The 13,006-nt window shown below is 45.8% G+C and overlaps 1 protein-coding gene across 2 annotated transcripts in view; it reads right to left on the bottom strand.

Moving 5' to 3' along the window:
• The window catches only part of EPS15 (epidermal growth factor receptor pathway substrate 15), a 77,265-nt gene extending 64,629 nt beyond the window's left edge, over positions 1-12,636 (bottom strand). The window contains exon 1 of one of the 2 annotated variants that reach the window (XM_073643491.1): positions 12,507-12,636. In XM_073643491.1, coding sequence (XP_073499592.1) covers positions 12,507-12,533 — 27 coding nt within the window. In that variant the 5' untranslated portion in view covers positions 12,534-12,636. The remainder of the gene's footprint in view (positions 1-12,506) is intronic. The other variant, XM_073643490.1, reaches the window with a different exon arrangement.
• Positions 12,637-13,006: the final 370 nt, after the last annotated feature.

Below are 13,006 nucleotides of genomic sequence, written 5' to 3'. Positions count from 1 at the left end.
ATGGGTAATTTGAGTTAGTTTTTATTACGTAGAGTACACTTTTCTAGCTTCCGAAACTTGTTTCAGAAATTGGGCTGCTAGTATTCAACGTTTGCATACATCTTAGTGCTTACAGAGTGCTGCTGTATGCTTTTGTTTGTATATTATGCAGTCATAGCAGCCTGCACTTGTTCACACTTGCTTTATTCTGTTCAGAGGTGCTGGTCAGTTTTTTGTAGTATCCTCCTGCAAACAGTCAGTGAAGTAGGGCCAGCATTTGGATGCCAGAAGTGACCTGTTCGAGTTTTTCACAGACCCAAGGACTTGAGTTGGCGAGTTTGATCCATAACTCAGAACAAACAATACAGAAGTCTTTTTTTGGGGGGGTTTTTCACTTGGGTTTCAAAAACAGCAAAGATGTGACTACAAAGTTTAACAAGAGTATGTCTTTGAGAACCTGGACCGTGCTCCCCAAACCACTTCGGATCTAGGACTAAAGACACCTGTCAAACGCGTCTGCTAGCCATAGTTGGCTTTGGCATGGCAACTTTAACTATTTTTGCAATAAAGAGTGTTTTTTATTAAAGATCCCGATGCTGGAATTTCTTTCCTTTTACACTCCGGATCTACAACCTTCCCATCATCAGAACATAAGACCCAGAGGGCAACGTGATGTCAGCAGATAAGACCTGGACGCTTATCTAGCTCCTCAGCTTCTCCTTAGCTTGTAGTAAACTCTGGATATCTTACTTTTTACATCTAAGGACATAATGCAATGAAATGAGCTTCAAGCTTGCATTAACAGTTTGGGCTGTGCAACCTCCCAGGCCACTGAAAAAGGATTGTACTGTGCGTGAATAACACAGGAAATCCTACAATTCTCCTCGATGGCAGGCGCAAGTTCATGGTGGGATCAGCCCTCTTACAAAGGAAGAAGGGGGGTAAAACTTTAAAAGATGGCATACTCGTCACTTCAACAATCCAGGTGCAGTCCCATCACTGATGATGGAAACTTATCTGTAGATCTAGGCAAAAATCGGTCTCCTCCCCCCTCTGGCATCTGAAAGTAAATTCCCTAACCAGTCCCCCTAGAGCGATTCCGCTTCTTTCCTGATAACCAAGGTTGAAAGACATTTGTATTGTCTGCTCTGTGGGGCGCAGAGGATCACTATGGCTGAGATTGAGAGTGACTGAGCACGTGCGACCTCCAGCACTCGGCTCATTGGATGGACGTGCGGAATAGTCACTGGAGCAAGACAATGGTAAAATTATGCTAATTTTTGAAGACGTATACAATAAATATGGCATTGAAATAAAAATGTTTTGAAGGAATATTTCCATATTTTTTAATGTTACTGTCCATGACACATGGTGTGAATGCCCTTTAAGTCTCAGTATACATCATTGGATGTGTCCAAGAGATAAACACCAATTAATCCAGGTCTTAAGGACCCCATACAAATCCGAGTAACGTCGGCTGAACCTACTAGATGTGGCCAACAGTCTAATGTGTATGGGGCAGACGGCAAACTGATCATCGGGAGAGATGTTGATTGGACATGTCCGATTTCGGACTGCCGATCACATTGTCCTCCTGGAAATTAGCTGCCGCCCATGTGTCGGTCCGCGACTTTCTCAGAAAACACAGGAGCGCTCGGCCGAACGAGCCTGTGTATGGGAGAGTAGGGTGAGATGGCTGTCGGCCGAACAAAAGGCTGAAGCATCATTAACACCAACAGCCATCTAATGTGTATGGCCGGCTTTAGTGTTCGGTATTAAACCCACATGTTGCCCTTGGTACACAATAATGAAGATCTAAACAACCCCTTTAAGTCCCATAGTCATGTGTAAAGTCCCTGCTTATAGAGGAACAAAAAAATATTTTATTAGGATGGTCGTGTTCAGCCTGATTGCACTGGCGACTAATAAAATAATCCAATATATGAAGAACCAGAGAATCTCAGAAATACAGCTGGGAAAGTTTCTTTAAAAAAGTTTGTGTTCAGATTTGCAGAATCCCAGTACGTGCCTTTATTTTCTAATTGTGTATTGGAAAGGGTAAATCTCACTTTTTCAATAAAGAGTAAAACATAAGATCAGTCACTTCTCTCCTGCATTGTTCATTCACTCGCAGAAATTGCGCCTCCGGCTCAGTCTCGGTTTTTGTATTAATATACAGTCGAGAGGATTTTATGCCGTGGAGACGGAGCGCTGGATTTCTGCTTTTGATTCTAACAGTTTATTGATTGGAATGAGAACCTGTAATACCTCAAAGGGCAGTTACACTTTATAAGGTTATTCCCCCAAAAAATCAAGTAATCTTTCCATAGGATAAGAGATAGCTTACTGATCGCTGGGACCCCAGTAATCCCAAGATTTGGCTCTGGAACCCCTAGAACAGGACTCTGCAGCCCCATCCTGAATGGAGGAGAGGTGCATATGCTCTCGGCCTCTGCTCCATTAACTTTCTGCCAGAAATAGCAGAGCACAGAGCTCAACAGTCCCATAGATAATGAATGGAGCAGAGGCCGAGCATTAGTACCTACACTCCGCTCAAGACTGCATAATACTGATTTCGGGATTGATGGGGTCCTGTTTAAGTTATCCTCAAATTAATAGCTGATCATCCATTTAATAAGCCATTCTCCTCCTGGACATCCCCCGATTTCCTCTGCCCTGTCTGCGCCCCACAATCTGCTGCACCATGAACTACATTCCTACCTGCAAACTCAACCAGGAAACATTTAATTGTTTCAGAATGAAAAGTTTCGCTCAGAGCGATACTGTTATAATAAGTTTCATATTGTTTCTTCCAGAACAAAAAAGATGGAATTTATTATACAACTTAGAAGAAATTCTAAATTCTAGCCAGAAGTGAAGGAACATTGTTATAACTGCATCTACAAGAAGACAGGAAAAGAAAACTCAAGTGAGATTCTCCATGGCGTTGTGTGAGAATATTTACAAACTTGCACTAGGGAAGAAAATAATAAAAAAAAAAAAAGGTTTATCGTTCTTCTTTTGACCACTGTTGTTAGATACTAGGCTCTGCATACCTGCTATCCCTCACAAGACCGACCTATTGGGAAATGCATTGACCCCATGATTTGGCTTTTGTGGCTCAGATCCTTACAATTTCCCCATTTTTCCTGCTTATAATATATCAACTTCAAGAACTGACTCTTCACTTGCTGCCTAATATATCCCACTCCTGACAGGTTTATAGTAACAAGATAATAAATGTTTTTTACTTTGCCTATCAGTCTGTTCTCGTAGCTTCTGAAATCACCTGTCATCTGGCTGCAGTTTAAAAAAAAAAAAAAAAAATGATATGCGTGTCAGAGAAAAATTAAAAATCCATAAGACGTCCCCAGGGCGGAGACATCTCACCTTCACATTGATTAATTCTAACTAGGGAAAAGAGAAACTAATTAAAACAAGGGAAGTGAGAGAGAGTGATAACACTTCAACCTCCACTTAAGTAGGGGCCTCCTGCAGTGAACAGGTAATGACCATAGGAGATTTGTTCTGGGAAAAAGACAGCACGACTGAGATTCGTTTATGCAGAAGCGGGGAAGTATGCTCCCCAGGGATGAGCTTCCTCTGATCAAAGATCTGATTGTAGACCTTTTGGAGCCAGTGGTCAGTGATGAATTTTGCAGTTTGCATTGATCCAATATTTATGGGAGATATATTTTTGGCGTCGTAGCGAAGGGACGAACATAACGCATTCACTCACATCATCGTAAGGCCATCAGAACCCCTCCAACTTAATATTGGTCTGATGGATGATGCTATCCATGCCATGTTTCATCTCTATAGACAGATAAAATCGCGATAAGAATCATGATGACAATATCTACCGCCTGGGACCTCAAGGGGCGCAGATATCCCAAAAGTTAGGGATCTCATAATATTCTAACAGACCTAGCTCATCCCACTACCACCATGGCCCCACCAAGTCAAGGGAGGTATGTGGGCGTAACCTTGAACTAATAAACTGAATTTGGGAAGACATAGTTCACTGTGAGAGTGGTCCATTTCCCCAATGTTATCCTTGACAATGTGCGCCTTACTCACCCTCACTAGGTCCAGTGCTGCTCCTTGTGTCAGTTAGGACTCATTCAAACGTCCGATTTTCCAACGTTCAAGAAAAACAGACCGATTATTTTGGTCCGAGTGTGGTACGAAAAACAGAAAAAAAAAAAGTTTCTCCACCTTCTCCTTGCCAACAGTCTATGTTCATGGAATCATTGACTGGCATTGCCAATTTTGATCTCTGGAGCAAAATCGGACATGTCTCAGCCATTGATTTTGAAAAATCACGATCATGTGAACGGCCGCATAGACTATCACAGGTACGAGTGCTAGTCGAGAAAAACACGGATAGCACTCGTATGTGAAAATCGGACGTCTGAATGAGCCCTTATTGTGTGCAGTGCTGATGTTACGTTCACAACACTGCAGCCAATCAGTGAGCTCAGCGGTACTGTCCAATTTGAAGGCATGAACCACTGAGCTCACCGATTGGCGGCAGCGCGGTCGGCGTCACATCAGCGTTGCACACAATCACAGACACAGGGAGCAGTGGCGGAAACTCAATACCGGATCCGGGTACAGTTTTGTTATTTTTTCAAACAAACTGCAGCCGGGGAATCAGGATTTTGCAAATTCGATAAACCCCTTTAATTGAATATAAAGTATAGGCTTCCGCTGAGTATTGTGTGTGAATGAGCCGAGCTGCAAACTATTTTTTATGACTGTGTTAATACACTCTATAAGTATCAAATCCGTCAACAGCGGCTTAGAAAATGCAATCCAAGTCAACAAATGTCTAAAAAATTCACAATCCGAGCACAGGTCATTTGTGCACCTGCAGCGAAGGAATGGTGGAGTATATAAGTGTATACATTATATATACACACACAGACATAGAACGTAAGCACATAGCAACAGCACAGACGCGCTGATGACAGATCACACAACTTCTCCCGGGAATCACAACCACAGAGTTTCTATTGTCTGAGACGACAATACACAAGAGACCCGGAGACACAGGAACAAATCGCTCTCCAAGAGGAACAGAAGGGCAGCAAAGATCCCAGGAGCGCAATACAAGGGCATTTCTATGACTATATTAGTAGCTCCCCCTCAAGCCACTCCTTTCCCCGTGACATCATGCTGCAACGCAATGACATCATGGGGGGATACTAATCAGAGGAGGCACTGGGGACGCCGCAGACAATAGGAGGTTCGCAGGGCTCTGGTCCAGCTGACACCGACTAAAGAGGTGGAAACTGCACTAAGGTCCTGCGAATTCTTCTGCTGAACTCTAGTTTCAACAACACATGCACGTTAGTCCAAATCTATGGGAACATGGTTAGCCTTGCAGCCTTGCAGCGCTGGGGTCCTGGGTTCAAATCCCACCAAGGACAACATCTGCAAGGAGTTTGTATGTTCTCCCCGTGTTTGCTGGGTTTCCTCCGGGTTCTCCAGTTTCCTCCCACACTCCAAAGACATACTGATAGGGAATCTAGATTGTGAGTCCCAATGGGGACAGCGATGATAATGGCTGTAAAGCGCTGTGGAATTAATGACGATATACAAGTGAGTAAAATAAATAAACATCGGGAAAGACAGCAGAGGGTGGAAAAGACTTGCCCAGACATTAAAGTATACATTCAGCCCAACATGACAGTTCAAACCAAGCACAGGTGCTCGGTGCACACTTGGAGTGACTGAGCAATTCACCTTCCCATGTACTTTTTTAGCATCTATCTACACCCTTCTCTTTCTGAATTGACAGTTCTGGCATTACAGGAGACAGATGGAAAACAAGTTGATGGGAAGGTGCACTGAACTGCTCGGCCACACCAAGGGTGCACTGAGCTCCTGTGCTTGGTTTGAACAGTCATTTTGTGCCGATAGCCTCCTATTTAGCTGTGTAGCTATTCATCATTCACCCCTTTTGCTTGGCTATCATAAAACTGAACGACAATGCAGTTACAAAGCAGTGAGGCCAGACTGCGGGAGCTTGGATACACGTACGGAATGTGGGATCATATGCATAAGTATTCCCCATGCATCCGGAGAACAAGACTCAGACTTCTAAAGTCAGGCTTGACCACAGGGTGTGTGTGATGTGAGGCACAGCAGTCTGTGTGGCAGGTTGGTATGTAAAGAACGATGCAAATCTAATGACCATATGATATAGATAAAAGAAAATAAAAAGCATGCCACTTTGAAGCAAATCTTTACAGGTGGAATCAGTTCCAAATTAGGCACTGTCCAATCAGAAGGCTGAAAAAAAAAAAAAACTTTTTTAGTAACTAAGTTTTCTTATAATAACAGTCTTCAGAGCTACAGTTTATCCCACCGCTGTATTTGTTACTCCAGCCCCATTCATCTGGGTGATGAGCTGCAATACCAGACCCTTATTTTTCTAATCCTGGAAACCTCCTCTCCTCACTGTCGAGGTCAGAGTTTAGGAAAGCTCCGTCCTGTACTCTACATAATAGCTGGAAATTCTCGTCCTTCCACTCGCTGGAATGCCGGTTATCTTTGGAAACATCATTAGCTGAATCGGCAATAGTCAGCAAGCCAGCGTGTAACCCTAGACGTGCCATATTACAGGCCGGTTTCCCTAGGCCGAGCACTGAACTGCTAAAATTACTGCAATGAATAGACAAAGATTCTTCATTTATTTCCAGTAAATATTTATCTAAAGTGATGCTGCATATTCCGACATTGTACCTTGTTTAACCATAAACAACAAGAGAATGTGAAGACAAGCCCACCTCGACCCTGCAGGGCCGAGGAGGGGAAAAGGGTGGGCCCCGTCCGTACAGGGCCAAAGAGGGAGGGGGTAACCAGTGGGCCCCGTCCCCACAGGGCCATAGAGGGAGGGGGTAACCAGTGGGCCCCGTCCCCACAGGGCCATAGAGGGAGGGGGTAACCAGTGGGCCCCGTCCCCACAGGGCCATAGAGGGAGGGGGTAACCAGTGGGCCCCGTCCCCACAGGGCCATAGAGGGAGGGGGTAACCAGTGGGTCCCGTCCCCACAGGGCCATAGAGGGAGGGGGAACACCGTGGGCCCCGTCCCCACAGGGCCATAGAGGGAGGGGGAACACCGTGGGCCCCGTCCCCACAGGGCCATAGAGGGAGGGGGGAACACCGTGGGCCCCGTCCCCACAGGGCCAAAGAGGGAGGGGGAACACCGTGGGCCCCGTCCCCACAGGGCCAAAGAGGGAGGGGGAACACCGTGGGCCCCGTCCCCACAGGGCCAAAGAGGGAGGGGGAACACCGTGGGCCCCGTCCCCACAGGGCCAAAGAGGAGGGGGAACACCGTGGGCCCCGTCCCCACAGGGCCAAAGAGGAGGGGGAACACCGTGGGCCCCGTCCCCACAGGGCCAAAGAGGAGGGGGAACACCGTGGGCCCCGTCCCCACAGGGCCAAAGAGGAGGGGGAACACCGTGGGCCCCGACCCCACAGGGCCAAAGAGGAGGGGGAACACCGTGGGCCCCGTCCCTACAGGGCCAAAGAGGAGGGGGAACACCGTGGGTCCCGTCCCTACAGTGCCGAGGGGGGGGGGGGGGACACACCGTGGGCCCCGTCCCTACAGGGCCGAGGAGGGGGAACACCGTGGGCCCAGTCCCTACAGGGCCGAGGAGGAGGAACACCGTGGGCCCAGTCCCTACAGGGCCGAGGAGGGGGAACACCGTGGGCCCCGTCCCTACAGGGCCGAGGAGGGGGAACACCGTGGGCCCCGTCCCTACAGGGCCGAGGAGGGGGAACACCGTGGGCCCCGTCCCTACAGGGCCGAGGAGGGGGAACACCGTGGGCCCCGTCCCTACAGGGCCGAGGAGGGGGAACACCGTGGGCCCCGTCCCTACAGGGCCGAGGAGGAAAAACAGTCGCCCCATGTGTACAGGTTTGAACATGAAAAAAAAAAAATCTGCTACAGAAATAAGCAGCATTCTGCATCGATATACTACGGGGAGAATGGGGCTAATCCTCATGCAAACCTGCTGCACATCCAATATTAAAATGCTCATTTTAATATCAGGCAAAACAAAAACATTCAAGAAGAATTACGAAGCCATTCTCGACATGAATTTTCATAGTAAGTACACCAGCTTCCCCAGGTCTATGTAATAACATATGCCGTATTTATTCTGAAATATTGTGACAGATCCACTTTAAAAGGAGTATTTAAAAAAAAAAAAAAAAAATCTGCCCCGTAAGTGACATGGCCGGGAATTTGCTGGGAACCACGCATTCTAACAAACACATGAGCGCTTCTTTTGTGTGTACAGAATAATATTGGCCATCAGTCAGCTGAGAAAATGCATCCCAGCGATCATAATGTTTCCTGCATTTTGAGACAGGAAAGCAGAACCTGGATAGATACAGATTGTGCAATAGACGATTTGTCATTGACCAGGAAAGTCTGAAGAACAAGTCCCAGGAAAGTCTTGGCTGCAGACAGGTTTCTTTCACTCCCTGTAGTCACAAATGTTACAACTCTGCGGCTATTGCAGAAATGCAAGATGGAAAAGGCACATAAAAAAAAAAAGAAAACACTAACCATTGGTTCTGTTACATAGTTGTGAGAGTTTGCAGGTGACTTTTTCCACTTCAGGCTATGTGCCCACGATGCAGAAATGCTCCGGATTTTTCCTGAGCGTTTCTGCATCTTCCTGGCATGTGGATTGTACATGCGCTTTTCCTGCCAGGGACAAGCGGACGTGAAGAGTTTTGGTGATGCAATTTCACATGCGGGTTGTCAAGCGCTTTCCAAGCGATTTTAGCATCACTTGGAAAGTGCTTGACAACTTGGTCACACTATATAAATCCATGCAAACGGCATGGATTTTATATAGTGTGACCAAGTTAGTTAAAAAAAAGAATAAGAATGGTAAAAAAAATAAAAAAAAAAAAACATTATACTCACCTTCTGATGGCCTCTGGGCTCCTTCTCCAGTACGTCGTGGCTCCCCGGTGGCGTAAAAGGACCTTCCATAACGTCATTTAGTCATGTGACAGGTCACGCGACCGCCGATGTCAGCGGTCGCGTGACCTGTCACATGACAGAATGACGTCATGGAAGGTCCTTTAACACCATCGCGAGCCACGACGTACCGGATAGAAGACCGGGGGCCATCGGAAGGGGAGTATGTTTTTTTGTTTTTTTGCAGGTACTATGGTACCCGGGTCTGGAGGAGAGTCTCCTCTTCTCCAGACCCGGGTACCATCCGCACATTGAATCGCTTAATATCAGCATGTGCACATGTAGTCACGCGGATATTAAGTGATTCAATGCAAGTCAATGGCGGAAAAAACGCCGCGATTACGCATAATAATTGGTAGTGCTGCGGATTTTTCCGCAATGTTAATCCGTAGCGGAAACGTCCGCAGCATGTGCACAGCACATGCAGATTATCATTGGGGAACATGGCAGACCTTCTACCAAGCGTTTTTTAACCATTTTTGCGGCGGAATTGTGGCTGCGGAAACGCTTAAAAAACGCATAGTGGGCACACAGCCTCAGGGTTGGGAAACACGGAAAAGGTTGAAAGAAGTGACCTGTCCATTATTTAGGCAACTTCCACCACCCTCTCCCTAAACTTAAAAGTATAGAATAATGGACGCCGGCAGCAAGAACGACGGAAAAACTGCGAGAGAAGTCACTTCCAAATAGTGACCAATGACTTTTGCCTGAAGCAGCTTCACCCGGGAAAACTCGGCGCAGTGTCTAAAAGACGCCATGTGCACAAAACTTTAGGGTATGTGAACCCGTTAAGTAATTGGTGCAGAAATTTCTACATCTCTTGGCAGGAAAAACTCAGAGGCAAAAAAATGCTAATTTTTGGTGCTGATTTTCCCCCACTCATTAGGGTGAAATCTGCAGCAAAAAAGAATTGACATGCTGAAGATCTAAATCTGCACCAAATCTGCAAGTTACAAAAGAAAAACATGTTCATGAGACCTCAAAATTCTCATTCACTCCTGGCATCAGGAAACCCTTCAGGTTTTGTAATAAATCTGAACTGAAAAAAAAGCGCAGCTTAAACGCAAAGTGTGCACACAGCCCTTAAGGAACGTCCACACTTAACAGCAGCAAATAAGCATTAAATATTGTTTTATTTCACATTTTGTTGCAGACCTGCCATAAATTTCACCACAACAGGTCAAGTTACACTGTCGATTTGCTGATGTCATAAAAAAATATACTGCAGATTTTCTGCTTGGAAATTCTGGATGGAAAATCTCTAGTACAGTACTAAAATAAGCTTCTTAAAGGGATTGTCTTATGATTTATTGTCAGGAGGGCGACACTTCTTTGCCTCTCAGTCTTCTGCTCCCAAACGATTGATGGTTTGAACCACCGATCGATCTGTGCGCTCAGCCATGCTGCTAGCAGACACAACGTTACCTCTGCGGCATCAGAGGAAAGCAGGGTCATGGAGGCTGGCCAGCTTCAGAGGAGCCGCGCTTACAAATTCTATAGCACAGAGCGTGTACGCCACCGCTGATAAGACTGCAGAGGTGGCCAGTAACCTAGGCAATGAGCAGCAAACAAGAAAATGAAAAATCCCTCCTGCGACCATTTTTAATAAGTAAATTCCAATTTTATCCATTAAAGAACTTTAGAATAACCCTCAAATTATATGTTGCAGCTGCAAAGAACCACCATATACTCGGTTGATAAAGGTGTCAAATGTATTATCAGTCCTTCAGCGCAAATTACCACCCACGTGTCCACACCCAACACTCAATAATGCATCACACACCTCAGAGCCAGAAAGTCGGAGTCACCCGGCAGATACAGAGTGATGCCGACATTCCCACACAGTGAAGAGCGCTCATTAACCCCATGAATGCTGAGCTCGTCACCATTACCAAGAGGCAAAACAACCAAAGTCACCACCAAAACTTTAGTGCCGTGTCCCAGCACCAGGATCACAGGGCCGCGTATCTATATGTTCAATGCTGGACAGTATAGAAACAAGGAATACACACTACAACTCACTGCTCAAGAGATGTGCTGTGTACACACTGCCGAAAAGGAAACTTCCCCAGTGTCTTCCAAGTCCTCTCTGGACAGATACGGATGACATCCGAGCAGTGTGGTCGGGGGCTGACCGCTGAAACATTTGTCACAGATGCTCCCATATGTGAACATACTCTTAGTGTATGTGCCCAGGAGCCGCTGCGGGTTTGACACTGCGGACTTATTGCAGCGTTAAACCTGCAGCGTCCAGATGTTACACCATAGTGGATGGATTTGTAGAAATCCCATGCCCACTGCGTGTCTCCGTGCACCTGCGGAGCGTCTTTCCAGATCGCAGCTGGCCAGACAAAGACCATGAAGACACATTTAGGCTATGTTCGCATATTGCGTTTTTTAATGCTTTTTTTTTTTGCAAATTTGCAGCTGCAGTACCAGCATAGCCTATGAGATTCCAGAAATCTCATTCACACAGCTTGGGCTTTTTTTAATCAGGATTTTGTGCTTTGCATGTTTTGTTTTTTGCAAAATAGAGCATGTCACTTCTTTCAGCGTTTTTTTTCACCCATTGGAAATAATGGGTGGCGATAAAAAGCACAGGCGTCAGGTTTTTCTGCCAAAACCAAAATGTGTTTTTCTTTTTTCACTGAAATTTATGTCCATGCATAAAGAGACAAAAGGACAGTGAAAAAAAAAAACACAGCAAGAAAAATCCCAGACAAACCTCCTGCCAAGAGATCAGGTTTTGCTGCAAAAAAACAAAATGCAATGTGTGAACGTAGCCTAAAAAGTATTCTGCAAAACTGTTGCCAAATGACCCCGACTATTTACATGTTGGAGGATTCTAACCAATTAAAAAAAATAAAAATAAAAAAAATAAAATCACCAGCTATATGTCAACAGGAGCCACCAGGTTTCCTTAAAAAAAAATCTAAAATATCTTAAAATTCTTCAATACATTCTGGAAGCACAAAAAAACAATAAAAAAAATAAAAAAACACATTGATCACATCCAGCAAATCTGTCGTCTCGCGTGTTACTAAGCAGCGACCCAAACTTTCCTTATTCCAGCGCTGGATGGGGCTTTATATGGGAAACAGTCCGGAATATTCAAAAAAATGAAAACAAACGACTCCAAAATAAAAGTTACTACAACTCCCAGCATGCTGTGTAGACCCAAGGATGGGGTGGCATGCTGGGAGTTGTAGGTCTGCAGGTCCCCAAAGCTCCAGAAAATATAATATATACCCAGTGTAGAAACCTGGAACATAAACATAGAACACAGGATCTGCAGAAGTCGATGATCAGAAAGTTTCAAAAAGTTTTCAAACTTTTGTGAGCAGAGACGTGAGGCGGAATCCTGCACGCAGAGCTATATACACTGTATACATGTATACGGTAACGCACTGCTGTAATGTCGGCGCACATCGGTACAACTTGTCACCGACCCCACAATCACCCGGAGATGTCGCGCTGACAGCGCCTTCCCGCACACAGCCCCCCGCTCCCAGATTTACCTGTGTCCTGGGCAGTGAGGCCGCCATGCTGCTTCCGGCCCGATCCGCCCATCATGCGATCAACCCAGAGCCTGAGCAAGCGATGGGCGGGGCGTGCTGTCAATCACATGACAAGGGGCGTGGCCAAGTGGAGGAAACGGGAGTGACGTATGGTTCTAGGCGGGGCCAGAGGAAAGTCAGAAAAGGGCGGGATAATTGTGGGCGTGGCCTTTATGAATGTGGGAGGAGCGGGAGAGGGAAACCTGAGGTGAACTCCAGAGATGTGCGAGCGCTCAGTCAGTGCACTCGGTGTCGCTGTTAGGTCTGGTCCCGGGTGTCTGTGGCCCCTGGGGGTCCTCTTCTCTTTCAAAGAGCTATAGTTTTTTTTTATGTCTCTTTTATTCATTTTTTTTTCTTTTGTGCAGTGATTCCACCATTTTTTTTTTTCTTTTTATTATTTTATTTGGACAATTTTGCACACAGCCATACCGAAAGAGAATGTTAACTTCTATATTTTAGTT

Source organism: Phyllobates terribilis, unplaced genomic scaffold (genome assembly GCF_046119375.1).
Source record: "Phyllobates terribilis strain yellow unplaced genomic scaffold, ASM4611937v1 Scaffold_8__6_contigs__length_399053987, whole genome shotgun sequence".
Lineage (NCBI taxonomy): Eukaryota > Metazoa > Chordata > Amphibia > Anura > Dendrobatidae > Phyllobates > Phyllobates terribilis.
The sequence above is the reverse complement of the archived record's forward strand: the minus strand, read 5'-3'. Positions and strand labels throughout refer to the sequence as shown.